Genomic DNA, 22,602 nt, shown 5'->3' on the forward strand with positions numbered 1-22,602 from the left:
GATCCATTTGTGTACTATACATTCAAAACGAACATTTAACCCTTTATATACTGACAAATGAAGAATCTAAGCTGTTGATGCACCAGAGCAATTATGCCAGCACTGCAGATTCAATGTTTCTGGGTTTTGCTGTGATCTATGTCACGCTGCATGTTTACTCATAACACATTAGTGTGGTTACATTAAACAGAGTCAGCTTGCAAAGGGTAAAAGGCTTGACTTATTGACATGTTCTTTCTTTCCTCTTTTTTATTAAAACTTAGGTCTACTAAATGTTTATCTAAATGTAGATAACACAATTAACTGTCAAATTGAAATCCGAATATTTTGCATATAATGAGAAAAAAATGTCAAGCATATTTAGAGACCTACTTCATTTTAATTGATAGGGGAGACAATGTTAGTTACAGAATAACCTTACACCAGTTTATTTGGAAAGGGAAAATGGTTATTTTTCTGTTACTGAGAAAAAGCATAGAATGTAAAACCCTGGACAGTTACATTTTGTACAACATTCTGTACATAAGACTATGAAGGCAGCAGGATATCATAGGATTAATCTACTGAAAAATTGAAAATACATTTGTAATCTGTTGAGGTTTCAGTAGACACTTAAAGCTAGCCAAAGTGCTAAAACATGAAAACGGAAACCAGCTGGGTTCGATAAAAAATGAAAAATTAAGGAAAAAAAAACCCCCAAAGACAATAAGAATAGGAGAAGAAAATGAACCTATTTGTTTATCTGAGGAATACACTGTTTTTCTGGAACAATGTATTGACCACTATAAAATGAACCTGTTTTACCAAATGCGGTTGTATTAGAAGCTCAAAAAGGAGTAACATTGTTGCATAAGAAATGATGCAGTGTTGGACTGGCCTGCCAGGATACCAGGAAACCTGCTTCTAACTATTTAGCCTATTTCATGGTCATTCCCTATTTCTGTATGGGAACATGGAAGCTTGATAGATGGAAGAATAGAGTATAGTATGTAGAGAAAAGAGACTAGAATAATAAATAGTTTAAAGGAGGAGAGGAGGAATTAAAGTTTTGAGAGCAGGCCCATTGCCCAGGGTTTCTGGTGGGCAGGAAAATGAAAACCCAAAGAAACTTTATATTTTTTTATAGTATTAAGTCATAGTAATTCTGGGCTGCTAAAGTTCTTGTGCCCCCAAAATGTCTTTCAAAGTTTTCCAGTGCAGCTCTCTTTCAAGATCTCTGGGTGCTAGGCAACATTGGAAAGGAAAAATTATCATGTGCATTGAGGAGCTGGACCAAATATGAGGATGGTGGAAGGCAAGTAGCATACTGCCAACCATTTACGCCACACGATTAGTGGCACAGAAGGAATAGACGATTAGATGTAAGAAAGTAAAAAGAATCTATGAAAGTGCATAGAGGTCAGACATAGAGAAAAGTGAAATTATGTTGGAATAGCTTTATGAAAAAAGATGGAAAAAATTCAGGAGAATAAGGGGCAGATTTATCAAAATGTAAGATTAGAGCTCACCACAGAAAAAATGTTGACTTTCACCCATTAATAATATGCTTCTATAAATCCCATAGGAATGAACAGAAAGTGGATGAATTTTTCTGTGGTGAGCTCTAATTTCACATGTTGATAAATGTGCCCCTATGACTTGAATTAGGAGAAGGGGACATTTGAGTTACATTTAAGAAGAAAAACAAATTGGTTTAAAAGTTATTAAGGGTAGCGCAAATGGAGCTAAAGGTGGAGGAGATATGGAGCTAATAAATTATACTAAGGAGATGAAATAGAGCATAATAAATAGATAGATAGCAGCCACAAGATTCAATTGATCATCAGTTCAATGTATCCATCCACGTCTGTGGCCATATAAGATAATAGTTGTTTGACTGCATGTGTCAATATGTTTTCCCAAATGTTTGCCTTTTCAAATTTCCAAAGGTTAAAGAAAGATTTCAATATAAGAATGTTGCTTTGTGAAAGCCAAAAGCCTATATTTCAAAAGGCCTTGCAATCAAGAATCTTTAAACACAGTTCTGCTTCAGGATAAAAACACTTGGAAAATGACTTAAATATCAAAGCTGTGCTCGAACAGTAGATATCATATGGTTTAATATATATATATATAGGGAAAAAATAAAAAATCAATACAAGAATGAGCATGATCTTATATCCTGGAAGACATTACAATATCAGAAGTAATGTGTGTTGTGCAACAGAGCATCTGACCGAAAAAATAAACCACAGGAGCCGAGCTCTGGGAGGAACTAATCAAACCAGAATGTGTACTGGAACTAGATGGAAAGACCAAAATTGCTGCTGGGCAAAGTAATGAAAAATGCATTGAAGTCTGAAGAACAACTACATCACAAAAACATGCAAGCACTTGTACATATTATTTTGTATCGATTGCTAGATGGAACCATGTATAAATAAAAAAAAAAAAAAAAAAAAGCTTAACGATGAACTGGTTGAGAGTGCAGCCAGTCACCTTTTGAGAGTAAAACAAACACCAGGAACTCATGGAAGATCGATAAAGTAATATTGCTAACAACTGAAAAATAATATAATACTTACTTCTCTAAAAGCCTCATAACCACTTGGTGCTAGGTTTCAAGTTAATTTCTCTAGTTTAAGGATAAGGACAGTTTAAGACTATAAACAGTAACACAGGATACTACTGAAAAATTGGCATTTTTCAAAAAGTTTAAATTCTCCCTATTTTTTATTGCTATAAAGAAGTATGATACAGAGCATGAAGTAGGGTTTAATAAAAGCACACAGAGGTCACAACATCATCAGTCTAAACATGGTATTCCGTTGAGACAAAACTGTAAATCACTAATAAGGAACTCACTCAAGAACAAAATAAACTTTAAGTGCACATATGGAACATTTCCAGCATTGTGGGAAGAAGTTTCTTTTTACATTAGGCTTTTATTGCTATTTTAATCACATTTTGCCCTTTTTTTTTTGTACTTGTGTATGCAACTTTTATGTGGTTGGGCCAGACCCTGCAGTCAGTACAATAGGTAATAGACTGAACTCTCAGCTGCAATAGGAACAGCAACGACATTTCCGTGTGAAATCTCCTTTGATATAAAACAAAGTTCATGCATCAAGCTTGTTCATTTTTATCACAGACATTCCAACTCTTTCTTTCCAATCAAAGCACATTGCATTGTAGCTTGCGCTGCTTTAATATATAGTTGTATTTACTTGAGGCATGCAGTTATTGACAGAGTGCTTTAAGTATAGTGCATCGAAAGACAAATAATATGGAAAAACCATGATCTTTTCATCCCCTCTGTTCTATGTCCCTTCCAGCAAGATATGAAAGGAAAGAAATGCCACACACTTCTAGAAGATCTACAAGGATACTATCAAAGCCGGAACTAAAACAAATGACACGATAAGTGCATACATAAAAAGCCCAAAGCAACATTCAATAACAGCCTATCACCCTGAAGCTTCTGCAAAGCCAGAAGAAGATTAATGGCAGTAACATCAATAGCGGGATATGAAGCTGCACACCTTGTAATGCTTGAAAATGATGCTTCGCTCTGCCAGAAAAGAAACTCTCAGGGAATGTAACACAAGAGAGAACACAGGCCAGTCAGTTCCTATGATTCTCTCAGCATCCAAGAAATGCAAATGTTCTTTTTAATAACCCTTGCAGCAGTAAAACTTATTTTTTGTATTAAATAAATATTAATGAGGTATGTCTTTTATCTATATATCCCTTCATCATTTGATCTCTTTTTTTACAAATCTTGTTTAACTCCATGTTTATTAAACACACTCACTTGCACACTCGCATGCTCACTCACATGCTCACCACTGTGACCAATTATCACAGGTGAGTGAGCAATGGCCAATGATGCTCCAGTTTACAACTGACTAATGATGCTCCAGTTAACAAAGTCCTGTGCTTTTTATTCAAGTCTGCTATAGGGCAGTCCCTTTTTTCATGTGTGGTACTGAGCAGTCCCTTGTTTTTTTTCTAACATCAAGATGGCCACTGGCCATGTAGGTTTACAGGAGCTGTGAGCAGAGCTGATGTCAGGGGAATAGGATAAGATGCAAAATATGAAGGCTTCTAGTTAAAAAACATCAGAGACTTTTTATTGAGTTTATATAGCAGATTTATTTCAATCCACAGACAAGGATTATGATTTTTGACTTTACATTTCATTTACAGGGGATAAGCAGATATAATGAGAGTTTTGGTTGAGATGTCTCAAGTGATGTCCTAAGACATTCTGGTACAGATACTAAGCCCTATAACAAAGTTAGCATTGGCATTTTGATCTGCAGGTTGCAGATTTCTAGGAGTAAAGTAAATAACTAGTGATGAGCAACTCTGTCCTGTTTCGCCATAAAATCTGCAAAACAGTGAAAAATTAGTGAAACGCATTTGGCGCACAATTTTTTTTTGTTGCACAATTTTTTTTGTCGCCTGTGTCTTAAGCGGCCGCATCTTTTTTTTTGCGTGACCGTGCCCTTTTTTTCCAATTTGACGCGACTGCTCCCAATTTGAGGTGCGACAAAAATTTTTTACATGCGGCGAATTTTTACGCAGTGAATTTTGGCTAACCAATTCGCCAATGGCGAACTGCGGAAATTTGCTGCAAATCCATGCCTGGCGAGAAAATAACAAATAATGTCTAATACTTAAATGAAAGGTTCAAAACACAGGGGCTTATTTATTAGTGATTGTTAACTTTTACCAAACAGTGATGATGGTAACCACAAAATCCTGATATCAATATGCTACCCGTTACTTATGGTTGTACCTCATATCTCAAAAACAGTAGTGGTCCTCCTTTACTGATTTAAATGATGTTCTAGCAGCATTTATTACAGACGATCCTGTTGCAGATGTCACTGTCTGTATGCCATTGTTTATTGTACTGTAGTACAGGTATCGGACCCCTTATCCGGAAACCCATTATCCAGAAAATTCCAAATTACGGAAAGGCCATCTCCCATAGACTCCATTGTAATCAAATAATTCACATTTTTAAAAATGATTTCCTTTTTCTCTGTAATAATAAAACAGTACCTTGTACTTGATCCCAACTAAGATATAATTAATCCTTATTGGATCCGAAATAATCCTATTGGGTTTAATTACTGTTTAAATAATTTTTTAGTAGACTTAAGGTAGGAGATCTGAATTACAGAAAGACCCCTTATCTGGAAATGCCTAGGCATTCTGGATAATGGGTCCCATACCTGTACTACAGAGCTGCCTTGATATGAAAGCAAGCAAAATATGTCAGATTAGGAAAATCCGATTTCTTAAGTAACAGAAAAATGCACAGAACTAGTACAGCATTTATAAGCGGGGTATTAAAACAGAGATAATTTTGTTTTATTATGTTATCCTTTCAAAAAGACCATTAAAAAATGAGGCTTCACAATATACAAATATCTTTTTACAGCCTCTGGGATGCTGTCATTTTTGTGTCATTTCCAACATGAGAACAATCTCTGCTATCAATTAGGTAGGGGGTTTAAAAAGAATGAATATTCTAATATATGGTCTCATCATTTATCATCTAATTAAGGTTAACTAATTCAATTAAAGACCCATGACAATCATGACAATTATTTATAGCAATCTTTAGTATGAACGATACTTCATTGCTAACTTTTAATCCTCACCGTAGCGATCCCCCTGCCCAGCTCAGAAGTCAGACTGTACTTGTGTTAATCCTGCTGATTTGTAATCATTTACGTTTGTTACAAGGCAGCAGGAGTATACAAGTAAAGAGAATTTGACATTGTACAGTGCTGGGAACAGAAGGCCCACGAGTAATCAGATGCAACAAAATGATTATCAATCAGAACCATTCTAACAGGGAGGACCAGCAGTCAGGATAAGCGAGTGCTGCAGAGAGGATTTCAAGTAAATACAATGCAAATGAACATAAAACAACAACAAAAATACATATAATGCAAATATACTATAATTAGGAAATACTTCTGATAAATGTTTAATGCACTGCTTCTTTAAATATTTAGGCCTTTTTCTTTTTAATGCGCATACTTCTACTTATAAGAGAAAATAAAGAAAACTTAAGTATAAATGTGAAGGTACATTTGAGTATAAAAAATAATCCCTAAGTTGCTGAAGACCAGATTCATCTGCCATTCTGCCAGTTAATACCAGCTGTCTAGGCCAGATGTTGTTACAATGCTTTACAGGCTTCTACAGACATTGCAATAAACCTTCATGCTCAGCAAAGTCTCTAGAAGTGCTTGGCACAATGGACAATATTACAGCACACACAGAAACCTGGGAACCTATTTAAATGCTGTCTACGGAGTGTGAAAACATAATGAGAGATGCAGCAATGCTATGAAGGCCAGCTCAGGCCAGTTATTGCCTTAGTAATCCTTTCCAAAACCATAAAGTTTTACTATTTTGGATAAAAAAAAAAAAAAGACTTGCTTGTTCTGCAGAGTTACAGAGATTTCTTAAAAACTGTTCAATTCTTGGTCAATTCTTTCACTCTATAATCACTCTTGGAATTCATTAGTTAGATCGACCCAAAACGAATCATTCTGATTTGATCTAATTCAGATCAATTCCGTAGGAAACTGCACAAGTAATATACTGCTAAGCATTAATATCAATGTTTATTAGTTTAAACAAAAAATACAATGCCATTTGATACCCTAAGCATTGGTTCTTTTAACCTTGGACACAGTTATATATTAATTTTCAACATTTCAATATTTCATCTAAAATGGAATCAATCTGCCTCAAAATGTGAATAACTACTATATCCTACATGTAGTGGACATAATTCTCGTGAAGTTGTTTTAAAAAACATGAAAACATGCTCAGCCCCACTTGCTCCAAATATTGTTTGATGATCCAGTTCACTCCAGCATATTATCAAGGGTAAAGCATGCTGAGAACTGTAATCCATGAATAGCAGGGTTGTATTGTAAAGTAATATTGCTCAAGAAAGCTTCACTCCAGCTCTCCATAGTCAGTGATACCAATAGATGCAAGAACATTCTCCAGTGAGAATCCTACCTGATCTTGCTCCACTTCTCTGTTCCTGCAAGTTCTTCTAGTACAGAACAGAGAAACAGCAGTATTTCCCCCCTTCTCATGTATGATTACTGTGTAGAACCAAATTTACACAGTTATCTCTGTCAAGGTGTCAAGGTGACTGATATAGGGCATGATTCTCATGGGTAAATATACTTGCATCTGTAATTAACTTTGGCCCACCTGCTTTAAAAGCTAAAGGGCACAATGGGACCAATGTACTGGGGTTTTCAACCCCTCTGTAATTTATATATTCTGTGTCTTTCTTTCCTTCTTTCTCTGTCTCTCTCCCTTAATCCTTTTTTCTCTTTTTTATTTTAAACAGCTACATTGTCATTAATTACTTATTATTAACTTTTGAAAGCTTTTACATAATGCTGCTTAAATTATATTCCTTGCCATAATTCCTATTCATTCAGTGTATCTTTTGTTATTATGCAGGGACAAAGCTCTATGTGGGTGCCATTCATATAGTAGATTAAGGTGCCCTACTTTTAAGTGATGTCATCATCGTGACAGCTATACACAGGATTAAATACAAAGGATCTGTCAGCTTTATAAAAAGCTAAATTTATGTTATTTTCAACATTGTGGTTAAAAAAGTATTACTTACATAACTGGTTGGAGTGTATTTACACTGCACAGGAAACAAAGAACTGTTGGCAGGCGTAAGCAGGAAGCTTTTGCTCTGTTTGATATCAGGACACTTAAAACAGCCTTGTCCAGACTGTAAATTTAAGCAATGGAGGCATTATACTTCCCACAGTGTGCTGGGAAGTCTCTACAGTTCACAGCAGAAACATATTGCACAGGCTTGATTTGCCCATTTTTTCTAATCTAGTCAAATTTCTCTGCAAAGTGGCAGCATCCTGTAAGGAAGCTATAGTTTTGCACAATTAAGTATCATCAGCAAAATAGAGGCAAGACTTGCAATGCCCACCTCATGGTTATTAATAAACAACTTAAAAAGCAAGGGGCCAAGACAGATCCTTGCAGTACAGTACCACAACTCTTTGTCATATATCCTTCAACCAGTTTCCTACCCAATTAATTTAATCAGTAACATTCTGTGTGGTACTGTATCAAATGCTTTAGCAAAATCTAAGTAGATCACATCCTCTGCCACCCCATTGTCTAGACTTCTGCTCACTTCCTCATAGCTGGCAATTACATTTGTCTGGCAAGATATGCCGCTCAGAAATCAGTGCTGGCACACACTTTTTGCTTTGCTGGTTCTGCTTTGCTTTATCTAATAAGCTCACCCCACTCATGCATTGTGTTCTGCTTAATTGAGTTGCATGGTTCATATAGATCACATTCTAAAATTCAAAGCAAAATAACTCATTTATTTAAGTGCTAAAGGAACTGACCTCATTTAAGGTTATTTAATACTTAAACACACAAACACACACACACACACACACACACAAACAAACAAATAAAAAACCATAACTTCCACTCATGCCCACCAAATTCACTATATTTTACCTTTATTACTGACAAAGGTATGATTTAATGGATCCCCCAGAAAGACTCAAACTTTATTTGGCATTATGTCTCAGGTTTTGGACTATATTCTACCTTCTTTCTTGAGGGGGATCAAGGAGACTAATGAGACCTCATTGTGGGATCACCTGTGATACCTCTTTAAGTCTTCTACCCAGGAAAGCACTCACTTAAGTCCATATTCTTGAATGGGGAGTAATATAGGGAAGTACAAGTTACGTAAGGATGCTTATCACTATATCTGTATACTCTCCGTTTATAAAATAACAAGCTTCCTACTTTGTGATTGTTGTACCTGTATAAAAAAAAAATTATGGCAACCAAACAAAGCAGACAGAAGCACCTTATATCAGTGAATAGCAGCAAACCTACACATACAATAGTAATGAAAGTACAAGATATTAGTATACAGAAATATAACAAAACCATATCTCAACCCAGGGCTAAATTATTATGAACATATATTTATAAAGAGCCAACATATTCCACAGCACTGTATAATTAATTAATTCAAATTTTTAAAAACTTCTCTGTTATTATTAATCAATTTGAGAAAATTCGAGGAACTGGAAAATTTCTTTTTAATAAACACAGACCTATTTAATAGAATATTTTGAGAGAAAAAAAAAAACACAACCTTATTATGTTTAACAGTTTCAGTTGGTTCATTGTTTAACAAATCACTAAAGCATTGTTTTAACAGATAATCAACAAAAGCAATTTAACAATTTCTTCATCTTTATAAAGGTGTCTCCAAAGATTCTTAACTAAATATATGCGGTAAGAACTGTCAAACTAGAGCTCTTTCCATTTTAGTGTTATTAATATGTGGATGTATTCTATCATCTGCAGCATTTCAATTGGAATCACTGATTCATTTGTTCTATACTTTCATTTGGTAGGTGACAGGAGAAAGCGTTAAAGTTTTTTATGGTTTAACTGGTTCTCAAGCAGATATTTTCTTTGGTATTCCAAGTGCTGTTAGGCATCTTACCATATGGTAATGCCTTAGAATATGGATACTGAACTTCCAGCTCTTGACCACGTTGGCCAATTTGAATACATTCAGAAAGACTTTGGGATATGATCCACTGAACATTAATGGGCTTATTTATCAATTTTCGAGTTTGTTTTTCTAAACCAAATAAACTTTCCTATTGAATGCTTATTAATTAATAAGGAACACTTGTTCAAATAAAAAAAAAGAAAATTTGGCTTGATTTTGCCTATGACAACTCCCACTGACTTAAATACCAGACATTCAAGTTTTTGAAACATAATTCGGAAATTCACTCACTTAAATGAATTTAACAGGGATCAGATGTCTACTCGATTTAGTATTGGCCTTTTATGGGGACAGCAGGAGGTCAACTGTTTTTGGATGACTATTTTAGTTGTGTTTTGTGTTCATTGCCCACTTACATTGTGTATGGTAAGTAATACTGACATGTCCCTATCAATAATAAACTAACGCTTTCTTTCTACTTACTACTACTTCAGCAATTCCATAATGTGAGTATGCAGAATTCACAGTTTTGAAACACTGAGCTCATGATTTACCCTGAGACTGGGGGTGCTCATACATTTATTCCACCAGAAAATCAGGTGGCTTCTCACACTAGTCTGAAGAAAGAACATGCAGCACATAGACAAAGATACAGTAAGAAGGCAGGACCAAGGCCTAGTACTGATTAACATCGTCTAGATGACCAAAAACACTGAAATGAACTGCATTTAAATAGTATATTTTTTTGTGAGATGCTATATTACCATTCTCCCCATCAGACTTCCTTTCATGGTCGGTGTCAGTCAGGGATAATGCTGAGTTAGCTCTACTTGACAAGCAAGAACTGTGTTCTGACTTCATTTCCCTCATCCACATCCTGAGAGCCCGGTCTGGAGAAACTGCTTCAGTCTCAGTGTCCACATCAGATCCCATCTCTAGTGGGTAGCCATGTTGTGAAATACTGTGTAAGTTGGTCTGGTAGCCAGAGCATATGATATGTGGAGTTTCACAGAATTCCATCTCTAAAAAAGAAAAACAAAAAACAATATTGTTATTTTTCACAATACCTCATGACTTTTCATCATCCAAACAGCATCTGTGCAGCTTAAAATGGTTAATGTTAAGGTGTTTATAAAATGGTACTATCCAGTACTTACTTTTAATATTGCCTGTAATCATTGCAGGTCACCTGATGGATTCCCTCGCAGTTCCACCACTTAGGGGCTGATTTACTAAAATGTGTTTTTTTCTGTCCTTCAAAGCCATATAAACTTGACATGGTGTAAATTCAAATTAAACTCGATCATTGTTGTATTTAGAAAATGTGACGATAATGCTGTTAACGGTTGTACAAAATTTTTAGTTATTTTTTCGAGCTAAAAGTATAGTTAATTATAGTTACGTATAGTTAAAACTTGAAATATTCAAGATTAAATGGATGTTCGTTTCCATCTATCCTTTTTATTTTTCCTTAATTGCTCCAGCAGCCATTTTAGGAGCATTGGCGCTCATTCTTGGAAAGTTTCACATGAAACTGGGTGAAACAGAAAACAATGATGGGATTAATTTTTCCTTGAAAGTGTGTGAAATAGAAAACAATGATGGGATTCATTTTCCATTAAAAAAATGTGTGAAATAGAAAACAATGATCACATTAACTTCCCTTGAAAATGTGTGAAAAAAGGAAAAAAATGATGGGATTAATTTTCCCTTAAAAATGTGTGAAATAGCAAACAATCATCACATTAACTTCCCCTTAAAACTGGGTGAAATAGAAAACAATTAGGTGATTAACTTCCTCTTGAAAATGTGTCCTATTCCTCTACTATTCAAGTCTTGAGTTCTTATAAATTAAATAAGCATCTCTCAATAATATACATTAGTCAAGTTAGTACTTTTAAGAGTGCCATCTTACACTCCCAGAGTGTAAAATATCAAACAGAGTTGAGAACACACTTTTCTAGACAGTAAGAGGTGAAGGTGTAGGACAATGTGAAATGAGGTTTAACTGGGCAAAAGACTAAGAACTATAGGCAGCCAGATGGAGCCTAGAAAGAAGTGATGGAGTTAATGCTCATACAACTTAGATTTAGAAACTATGAAGAAAAAGAACCAAAAAATCACTACAAAATTAACTCTTCTAACATCTGTTAAGCAGATGATCATATCAATCTAATTGGAGAAAACAAACCTTCAATATGCAAACTCCCCATAAAGGCATTGCAGCAAGAATGTCAAAACCTTGGTTATATAACATTATTATTGTTATTGAACCTTTAAACCTGTTAGCATTGTAGAATAATCAAAGCATTACAATTAATTTAAAAGTGAGTCTTTAGAAAAAAAAATGTCAAGGTCTGAAGTAAGATTATAACATGACACAATAATACTTAAACGCATTCACTAAAGGCAAGATCAAAACTCAAGAGGCATGAAAGAATCAATAATTAAGAGCCAGGAGCGTAGGTGTGACAATAGAAAATGCTCCTGGAAAAGAATGAATTGATGTAGGTGGGAAATTTAAGCACTGTCCTTCAAGTGAACAATTTATCTGTAATTGAGCTAAAACTTTTTATATTCATTTATTATGTAAGATGTGACATTAGTGCTTACCTGGATGATGTGTTACAGGTTTTGAAATGTGATTAGTGGGATGTAGTGGGTTAAAGCTGTGCTGACTCTTTTGCAACAAACCTACTTAAGCCACTATACCCTTGTTGCAGAAGCAATATTGGGCCCCATATCACAGAGCTTGGTAGGATACTTGCATGTCACACAGACTGATGTACAAAGTACAGAACTGCTTACTTAAGGAAATCAAAACATACATGGTTTAGACTGCTTAGGGCTGATTTTGAACAAGGTAAAAGGAACAGGAATGCATATCACCAAGTATGGCATGATGTCCACAAGAAAACAGCAACCACTATGGGTGTATAGTCACAGGGGTCACTAAATTTCAAAGTAAAAAAGACTTTATTCAAAGTTACATTAAAACATCTCCATAAACACTACACGTTTCATGCTCTAGGAGCACTTAATCATGAGCTCAGGGTGAGATCCATTCAAAAACATGCCTGGAAAGAAACTGAAATGCTGAAACAGCATACACTTCTTTTTTTAAATAAGCACCATACTGTGCTAATAAATACCTCAAAAGCATAGTTCTTGCCCCATGCCTGGTTTATTATACTGGGTTCTGGGCTATATTATAAGCATTAAGGCAGAAGCAGTGTCCTGAGGTCAAGCATGCTCCAATTTACACTTTAAGCAGATACTGGAATCAACTTTGAAAGCTGAGGAAACCTCTGCAACAAAAGGTTTACATGTTTTTGAGGTGTGGTTTGCATTCTCTAATTTTTTCCCTTACACTGGATATTTCTAACTGGAGTTTGAGCAGCTTAAAATAACTCCAAAAACATGAGAAAAACAGAGAGGAAGAGAAAACCTTAGGGCCTCTGGTATTCAGGCATTTTAACTATAGTTCTCTGAGGTCCTAATATATTCTAGGGGAATGCCTGCTTGGCAGATCTTAGGGCTATAGGGTGGCTACAGATTGTTATAATGTACCTTATTATTGTATAAGACCCATTCATAATAACAGATCATTGCCTAAATATGCTGACCTCCAGGGATCACTTTTTGTAAATTACTGCGGAAATCACTACACATGCTCAGTTGAAGTTCATGAAGAGGATCATTTCCTACATTGGGCTTTTGTATATATGAATGCATGCAGTATTCCTATGTTTCTCAACTGAGCCAGAGACGATACAACTGTAGATATCTGGTGACTTTGCTTTCCATTAAGGCAAGTAGTAACATTTTTCATTTAAGGCAAGTAGTAACAAAGCATGTTCATTTAGTTTAGATGGGCACATTTTTTACATTGATCCTTATAATATATGCCACATACAGGGTCGGACTGGGCTGATCTTGAAAAAACCTGGTGGGCCCCGGTGGCCCAGACCTAATCCCTGTCAGTGCTCCCCTTGCCTGACGTGTTCCACTTATGCGCGGGCAAGTTGCGGGGGCCTCTGCAGGGGTGCGAGACCATGGCCAGCGGGGGAACTGTTGGGGGTGCGGGGCCCCTGGGGTGGCAGCTCCGGTGGGCCCTGCACCCCGTAGTCCAACCCTGGCCACATTTAGCCAGATTAAGATTTGCAAAGCAAATATGTTTACAACCCTGTCTAACAATCCCCAGTTCACAGATGAACAGTTACCGAATGTATACATTTTTTATGCCAAAATCCACCTTTAACTGCAAACCTTTGTTCTGTATTGTAAGTTTTAGCTACAGGGAACTACACAAACCTAAGACTGATGGTCTGAAACATATGAATTTCAAAGAAGGAATTTTATAGGGAACATCATTATAAAATAAAACCAGGGCACATGTTTTATGTAGAATTGATTTTACATCTTAAAAAACACTATTCACAGGGCATAATTAAGAAGAATAATTTCAGTTTTAACTATGACAGATTCGCTTTTGGTATATTACATGAATTACGTGAGTTTTACAACCAAGAATATTAGTCTGCAAAATGATGGCAAAGTTCAACATGCTAAAAAAAAAATGACACATCCTGACTGAACAGCTAATATGCTTCTGGATGTCTTCTGTGCTAAATTGCCTGTCATTGTACTGTATTTCTTAGGGCTTGCAGAGATTTTCACTTGGAATGCATCTTAATGTGATAAGAAGGTTCCCTGTAGATTGCGTAGTACTATGTACTATGAGAAAGAAAGATGATAGATAGATAGATAGATAGATAGATAGATAGTGATGGTCAACTCCATGATACAGTGATTATATAAATATGTGTTTATATTCCATGTCACCAGAGCTGCAAGTAGTGTATTACTGTCACTGGAGGCCTGTATCACACAACTGAGAAACTGCAGTGGGGATACTCAAGAGTTGGGAGGCAGCATAGACTGAAAAAAACTACTAAATACTAACATTAGACAACAGCTGACCTTGAGGTGACGCCACCTACATTTTTTAATTTATAAAACCTTGCTCCCTAGAACCATACACATATGCATTGTAAGTGTGGGAACACTGCGGGTTTTCCCCTCCCATGGAGATAGTGGTAATAAATTGATAAGTTCATTTTAGAAATGGGCTAGGTACTTTCTAATAAGGCTTTTATCAGCTGCCAGTTGAGGATTAGGTATTACTTTTTCTTACTTTATTGCTGTTAAATGTTAGAGTATCCTAGAGTTAGATTTAAAAAAAAAAAATCTAAGCTGTCTAAGTTTGAACTTGTCAATGTGAATAACAATGACTATATCTCAACTCCAGGATTCTCAAGTTCAATTCTCACCAGGACACCGTCTCTGTAACCTTTGTGTGGATTTCTCCAAGTTCTGGTTTATTCACACAATCCACCAAAACACTGATATTCTAATTGGGTGCAGTTAATACTGAGGTGTAAAGTGTGTATGCCTATTTGTGTGCCTATCTTAGGTAGGACAGAGGTTACGGGAAATGTCCAAAATTTGGAATATGTTGGTGGTGTACATAACTATAAATATATATTTCTAGTGCTTACTGCATAGTGGTATATTAAAATAGAGCTGACCCACACTTTCCTTCTCTCTTTCCAGCAAAATAATAAAATGATACCTTATGTTTTCCAGTTTTCCAGTTATGGTTTAATGGGATACATCATTCATACCTTGTGTGTTCTCTGTCATATTTGCCATAGAGGTGCATTAGCAATCGCCAACTTACATATGTGAAAATACAGCATGCACTATTTTAATCTCAATAAGAGATGAGCCTGTAGGTTGCAATTAAATTTTGATTATGAAGCTAGGAAAGCAATCATGCTTGTAAAATATTAAAAATGGTTTTGCACGTTAACTTTAAGTCTTAGTCTATTCTGCAGTATTTGTCTAATCCAAAGACCACAGGGCAAATAAGGAAAACATGATATGCAAAGTACATTTCTAAAATAGCAATAACATAATTTAAAAATAAAAAAATAAAAAACCTCCCTTGGGTTTAAGTACATGTGCTGCAAAACTCAAGGATTCCAAATTGTTATGCAGTTCAAATAATTAAAGACAAAAAAGGTTCCTTCATTAAAAAACAGCATATACTTTTACAGCTATAGAATTTACTGAGCATGATCCAAATCAAAGTTTCTGTCTGAAATCACTAGGGATGTAGCGAACCTCAAAAAAAAAGTTCGCGAACCTGTTCGCGAACTTCCGCCGAAAATTGCGAATATTCGCGAACTTTGCGAACCCCATAGAATTCAATGGGAAGGCGAACTTTAAAACCTAGAAAACCCATTTCTGCCCAGAAAAGTGATTTTAAAGTTGTTTAAAGGGTGCCACGACCTGGACAGTGGCATGCAGGAGTGGGATCAAGGGCAAAAACCTCTGAAAAATTGACACACGCCGTTTTTCGAAATGATCGGTAATTTTGCGACTTTTTCGTATTTTCCGGCGCTTTCGTAACGTTATCGTAAGTTTTGCGACTTTTTCGGAGCTTTCGTACCGTTATCGTAAGTTTTGCGACTTTTTCGGATCTTTCGTAACGTTATCGTAAGTTTTGCGACTTTTTCGGAGCATTCGTACCGTTATCGTAAGTTTTGCGACTTTTTCGGAGCATTCGTACCGTTATCGTAAGTTTTGCGACTTTTCGGAGCTTTCGTAACGTTATCGTAAGTTTTGCAACTTTTTCGGAGCTTTCGTAACGTTATCGTAAGTTTTGCGACTTTTTCGGAGCATTCGTACCGTTATCGTAAGTTTTGCGACTTTTTCGGAGCATTCGTACCGTTATCGTAAGTTTTGCGATTTTTTCGGTGCCGGCGAACCCAAATTGCGAACATCACGAAAAGTTCGCGAATTTGCGGACTTGCGAACACCCGATGTTCGCGCGAATTAGTTCGCCGGCGAACAGTTCGCTACATCTCTAGAAATCACTTCTATATGTCTCTACAATCTCTAACCTCTTAACCTGCTCTCCCCTTTGTCGACTGAAGCATTTCTTTTGATAATATGACAGTGGCAAGCAAATTGTAGTATCTGTGCCTTTGTGTAATGGATAAACTGATGCCTTGCATGCTTTCCCCCATACCTGACCAGCAATAGCCCAGATCACAGAATAATGTAACCCAGCTAGCCCACTGAGTAATGTTAAAATGAGAAACAGCCTGTTTTATGGATTGACTTACTTGGGGCATAACCAGAATCAAATGAACTGGTAATTGCAGAAACAGTAATAAGAAAAGCCACCATTTTTTATTTATTTATTCATAGCAAATACAATCATGCATGCTAGGTACATTCAAGCAAGGAAATGCTTGAAGTAAGTATATCTTTAATGGAGGAATAAAGCTCAAAGGAGAATTGGTCCAGAATTGCTACACCTTATGTTTTCGGCTTCTGTGCCAGCCCGAGGTCACCACAGCCCTATAACAGAGAAGATCTGTGCCTCCAAAAATGGTCCCAGTAGCTCTACATCATCTTTTTTACTGATCCACAGCACATGCTCTGGGCTGCTGTCAGTTACCTGAGCTTAGGGACTGTCTTACTAAATAAAATTAATGATACAAAGCTGGTTAGTTATTAATTCAGCTTCACATTATATGGCAGCATGGACACCTATACATGTGCATCAGAATTTATTTATAATCAACACTGTAGCATCAGCTTCTATAATAGATTTAACCTCACTTTCTACTAATGTTTTGATAATTTCTGACAACCACAAAGCCTAGCATCTCAACAGCAGTTCACAAACCCACAACGAGCATGTGTATTGCCCATAGCACTCAAAAGTTGACCTAAAATCAACAGAACTTGGGGAGCGGCTGTGGACAGCTTGGAATTAATGGATCATTACTGTTATATGGCTGCTGTACCTCTGGGTTGTATATAATTTATAGTCTAATTTTTTTTTAGAACTGTATTCTTTTAAGTTGCATTTGGTTAGACATGCAGCTTTTCCATTGAGAAGTTTATGATATCCTATTCTAGCCAATATTTGGTCAGACATTTACAAGGTGGAAGATTTTACAGGACTTCAGAGTATGAGTATACACGAATGAGCACTAGTGATCATACACTGCAGTCTAATACACAAGCAGTAAGTAAAGAAAGTCCTTTATTTTTACCTAAATATTTTATATGGTCACCTACTGGGATCTGAAGTTTCTATCACTACATTGTCATCAACAGAAAAAGGCTACCAGTGGAGTAGGTGAGATCAAATGGATCCTTGTCTTCTAGACTTATTGAAGGTTTATTATTGGGAGGTTCTATATCCAATATTTTTATGTTATATATGTTGTATTGTATACTATGCAAGCCAATGATGAAGATGGTATCTACTGTATGGACTTACTGGTACAGAAAACCTTAATAGGAACAAAGTACTGCCATAGAAACTTGCAACTCAAAGAGATCTTATTTTGTATTATACACAGTAATGTAATGCAAATGCTAAACTACAATCAAAGTCAGATTGTAGCTGCATCTATATATATATATATACAGTATATATATATATATATATATATATATATATATATATATATATATATATATATAATAGAAAGAGTGCCACACACATAGGGACTTGATACAAAAGAAAAAGTGGTTTTATTGAAAAAATTCCAACGTTTCGAGCACAATCTGTGCTCTTCCTCAGGGACAAAACCCTATATATATATATATATATATACAGTGTATATATATATATATATATATATATATATATATATATATATATATTGGAACACAAGTTTTTACCCACTAGGTTTATAAAAATACTGTCAATATTATTCATATTTTGCTATTTTGTAACAGTTACACAGCAGGAAAAAATAGAGCAGCAGCTAAATAGCTTCAGTCACTATAAATAACCGTATATCAAGGCTTTTGTTATAAATAGGTGCAAATTATCATTAACATGCTACTGTTTCCTTACCATATGGCTGTGTGCTTATATGCATAGTAGGCAATTTATATATTGTAATCAGATGACTGACAAAATACCTTGGAAAGTCCTGGAGGCAGTTTCTATCTGTCACAATGGTTCTGGGCCGTATAGCCAGCCAGGTTTTCTTGTGATTAGTTGGGCTAATTAAACAGCCTTTCCCAGTGTGTGTGTGTGTGTGTGTGTGTGTGGGCTAGTAGTTGGGAAGGAAACTGCTTTCTTACCTAATCTGTTGCTCGATGCATATAGTAGGACCATAGTAGGACCATTAGAAACACTTATAGACTTATTTATCAATTTTTGAGTATGTGAATTCAAATTTGTTTTTCTAAATTGAATAAATACATACTCCACCTCAGGATGATAAGCCTGTAAATTTATCCCTGCAAAATTATGTCCAAAGATGGAATAGGCTAATATAGCCCCAAAATATAACAACTAGAAAGGGACTAGCTGGACTCCAGTAACACATGAAACTTCTGTGAGATGTAATGGATATGAAAATACATTTAATACTGTATGGCAACTTACATATTTCATTTTATTTTTAATTTATTGCAAAATGTGTCTTCCAGAGATATCTGAAAGTGTTTAATAGAAAGCAGTAATTATCTTTTTCTTTTCATCCGTACAGCACACTGCAGCAACTGAATACAAATGCACTACTCTGAATAACGTGTTTTGTGCTTAGTTTCTTATTCCCAGGGATTCTACCAGCCAATCTCATATGTTATCACTGCATGAGAACTAGCCTGTCAGTCAGAAGGAATAAACCTCTTTGTATTGTAACTTGCCTGGTCTGTTATGGGACTTGGAGAGATGGAGATGGGAATCACCAGTTCCATCGCTAACACACAGTTATATGGCTGAACCAATATTTTCTATGTTCAGTCGGCAATTGCTGACAATGTTCACAAGCATATAAACGCCAAATAGACCACTTCAATCAGCAGAAATGCACTGATTGCCATTGAGCATTCTATACAGAAGTTGGGAGCTATAATGTGTTCTAGGTCTGCTTAGGCTGCTAGGGACTGCTTACTCACCTCTCGTCAGCTATAGATGCTATAAAATACCATAAAATTTGCGAAACGACAAGAAAATTCGCGAAACGGCGAAAAAAGCACGAAAAGCATTTGTCACGTAGTTTTTTTTTGCACCGCATCTATTTTTGTTGCCCGTGTCTATATTTTGTCGCCCGCGTTTTTTAACGGGACCTAATTTGATGCGACCACTCCCAACAAAAAAAACTACAACAACAACTACAAACTACAACAAAAAAAATTTCCGCGTGCCAAATTTTTCTACGGCAAATTTTCACAGAAGTTTAGCGAAACAATTCGCCAATGGTGAAATGCGGAAATTTGCTGTGAATCCACGCCTGCCGAAAAAAATTGCTCATCACTAGTTATTTTGTCCATTACACACATACCTCCTCTAAACTGTGAAAATAAGACATTTTTATAAACATATATTAAGACTTGTTAATCAGTATTGCATTGGGCCCTCCATACCACTTGATCCACCCAGCAGTGCCAGGAATTGCAACATTGCTAGTTACACCCCTAACAAGAGGATATTTTATTAGAGTAACTAATTACGCCTTTCCAGGTTTCCCAGTAATCTGTTCTCTAATACACTCAGAACTAAAGTAATGATCCTTATAAAGGCCACATAGCATGTAATGGAGATGTTATAAAATGTAAATTATAGAGAACTCGACATTAGAAGATAGGTTCTCAGTAGAGCTAAGTAGTATCATCCCACACATTCTTCAAGATTTAATGGAATTGCCTTAAACATTCAGTTGTAGACAGCTTTGTGTTAAAGAACAATGTTAAAATGTGTCATTGAGTTTTGATAAGAAATTTGCAATTAGTATACCCTTTGTTTTCTGACTCTACATTGAAGTGCTAAGAAATGAGTTGCAAGTGCCTGCTGTGACATGGTTAAAGGGAAGCATTGATTGTATGGAGATGATAACTTGCTTCATTCATCTTTAGCTCCAATCCTAAAGGCACTTGCATGGAATATATTTAAACTGGGCTTTAGGGTTGATAAAATGAAAGCTAACTGCTATCAAGCATTCTAACTTATCAAAACCTTAATGAAATTCTGCAGTACACTTTCAACTGACGGCAAAAAATATTCCTCTAGGTGCATCTTTTTAGGCATTTCTATGTTTCTTTCCAGATATCAAGGGAATAAATTAAACATTCATTTACAATTCTCCACAACATCTCAGCCAAAGAAGAGCCAATTTTAACATGGCTTTTTCCTGTATTGTAATACAATCAGTCTGTAGACTACCTGCTCTGTATTCCAGTGGATGCAAAATCTAGCGTGTGCAAAGAAATACATATGAGGGTTTTTTTTTACAGATATATTTGTAATACTGAAAAGGAACTAATGTTTTCCATGCTAAAGAATATTTCTTGCTTGTTTTTCTTTTCATGATACCACTTCAGGTTATCACAGTGCAGATAGATGCATGGCAGTCTGCCAATGGTAACGGCGTAGCTCCGTCTTCATGTCAAAGACATCTGCATTAACCGTGTGTGAGACACATTTTAGGAAAGGGATTTAGTTATAGACATTTGTGTTGCGCCAAAAGCATGCAAGAAAATGTAGTCAGGAAAAAAAGCCCATTGATTTAAATGCATTTTGCATGGAATAAACAGCAAAAACCTGCCCATTGACATTCTGACCTGATAAAATAAAAGGCTTATTGTCTTCCATGACTTCACTCATCACTAGCCAGTGTTTCGTATACAGAGCCTATGGGGACACAAAGAGGTTCTGTATATCTCTTGGCTTACAATAGCAGGGTGTCCAACCTGTGGCCCCAACCTGTTTCTTAAAAAAATAGTCATAGCTATTTATTGCAATTAATCAACTGGGTAAACACATACATTTAATGGGATGCCATACACACACCATGTTTTGAGGAGAAACGTTTAATTTGTGTTGGATGGAGTCCAATTTTTTCCCTATAAATTTTGTAGTGTGTTACGTCTATGGCACCTCATACAGTACTTGTATTGTATTGTAGAATTCATTTTTAATGGATATTACTGAGCTATACAGTCCTCTACAACTGCTGGGTCTCACTATCTGTGGGTCCCAAGGTAACTAATTTGTATTTGGGCCAATTTAAGGATGGCTCTGAAAACCTAACAAAATCCATTGCCATTTGCCCAAGGACTTGAAGACTGTGTGTATAATTTGAACTCAATGGATCTGTTCCTTTCAACCTCAAGTATTTTACAACATGAATATTAATCTTCTGGGCACCATTAGGTAAAGCACACTTGATCTCAAGTTTCCACTCTACATGTGTATATATGTAAATGGAAATGTGTGTTCCACAGATGAATGTTCAATAAGTAAATACAATATCTACGCATATTTTCAAGAATGAGAAACTCATTTTTTTAAATTCATGCTGTGGGTTTTATGTTCATAGGCAGTATTGATTAGTGTGTAATCCCAGTCTGCATAGTAAGTACGTGGCCTTCAAATATAGTAAAGCCAACTAATTGCATAAATATGATAAAGCAGAATGCTAAAGTCACCGATCCTGCTAAACAGTTTAAAATATATCCCCAGGTGACACTGAAGAGCCTTTCTATATGCATAAGTTTCACCATACAAAATAATTTCCATTGTTAATATAAAAAGATCCTTTATCATCCAATCCAAGATAAAATAATGCCTAAAGATTAATTTAATGATGATGGTGCATTGGTACTATAAGCCCTTGTGAATACATAGATTCCTTAATGGTTTTACATGTTAATATATAGCCAGGAGCATTTCAAAATATTTGAAAGCACTGGAAATAGATAAGGGAATATATTCAAACCATGTCTAAATTGCTTATGGCAGTAAGATGACTTATAATAGATAACCTGTACTAAATTGTTTTGAATATCACCCAATAATTTAACATACTGTACACTAAATATATAACAATGTTCTCCTACAAATTCAGAATGAAGAACACTGCGGAAATTCGAAACAGAATCAGAAAACATGACTTTTTTACATTCATATAATGGAATTGTAG

The 22,602-nt window shown here is 35.7% G+C and overlaps 1 protein-coding gene across 2 annotated transcripts in view; it reads right to left on the reverse strand.

The window, feature by feature from the left end:
- The window catches only part of tenm1 (teneurin transmembrane protein 1), a 373,978-nt gene that overhangs the window by 237,878 nt on the left and 113,498 nt on the right, over window positions 1–22,602 (reverse strand). For both annotated transcript variants that reach the window (XM_031891499.1, XM_031891500.1), the window contains exon 3: window positions 10,336–10,593. In XM_031891499.1, the coding sequence (XP_031747359.1) occupies window positions 10,336–10,593 (258 nt within the window). The remainder of the gene's footprint in view (window positions 1–10,335; window positions 10,594–22,602) is intronic.

This window comes from Xenopus tropicalis, chromosome 8, assembly GCF_000004195.4.
Source record: "Xenopus tropicalis strain Nigerian chromosome 8, UCB_Xtro_10.0, whole genome shotgun sequence".
Taxonomy (NCBI): domain Eukaryota; kingdom Metazoa; phylum Chordata; class Amphibia; order Anura; family Pipidae; genus Xenopus; species Xenopus tropicalis.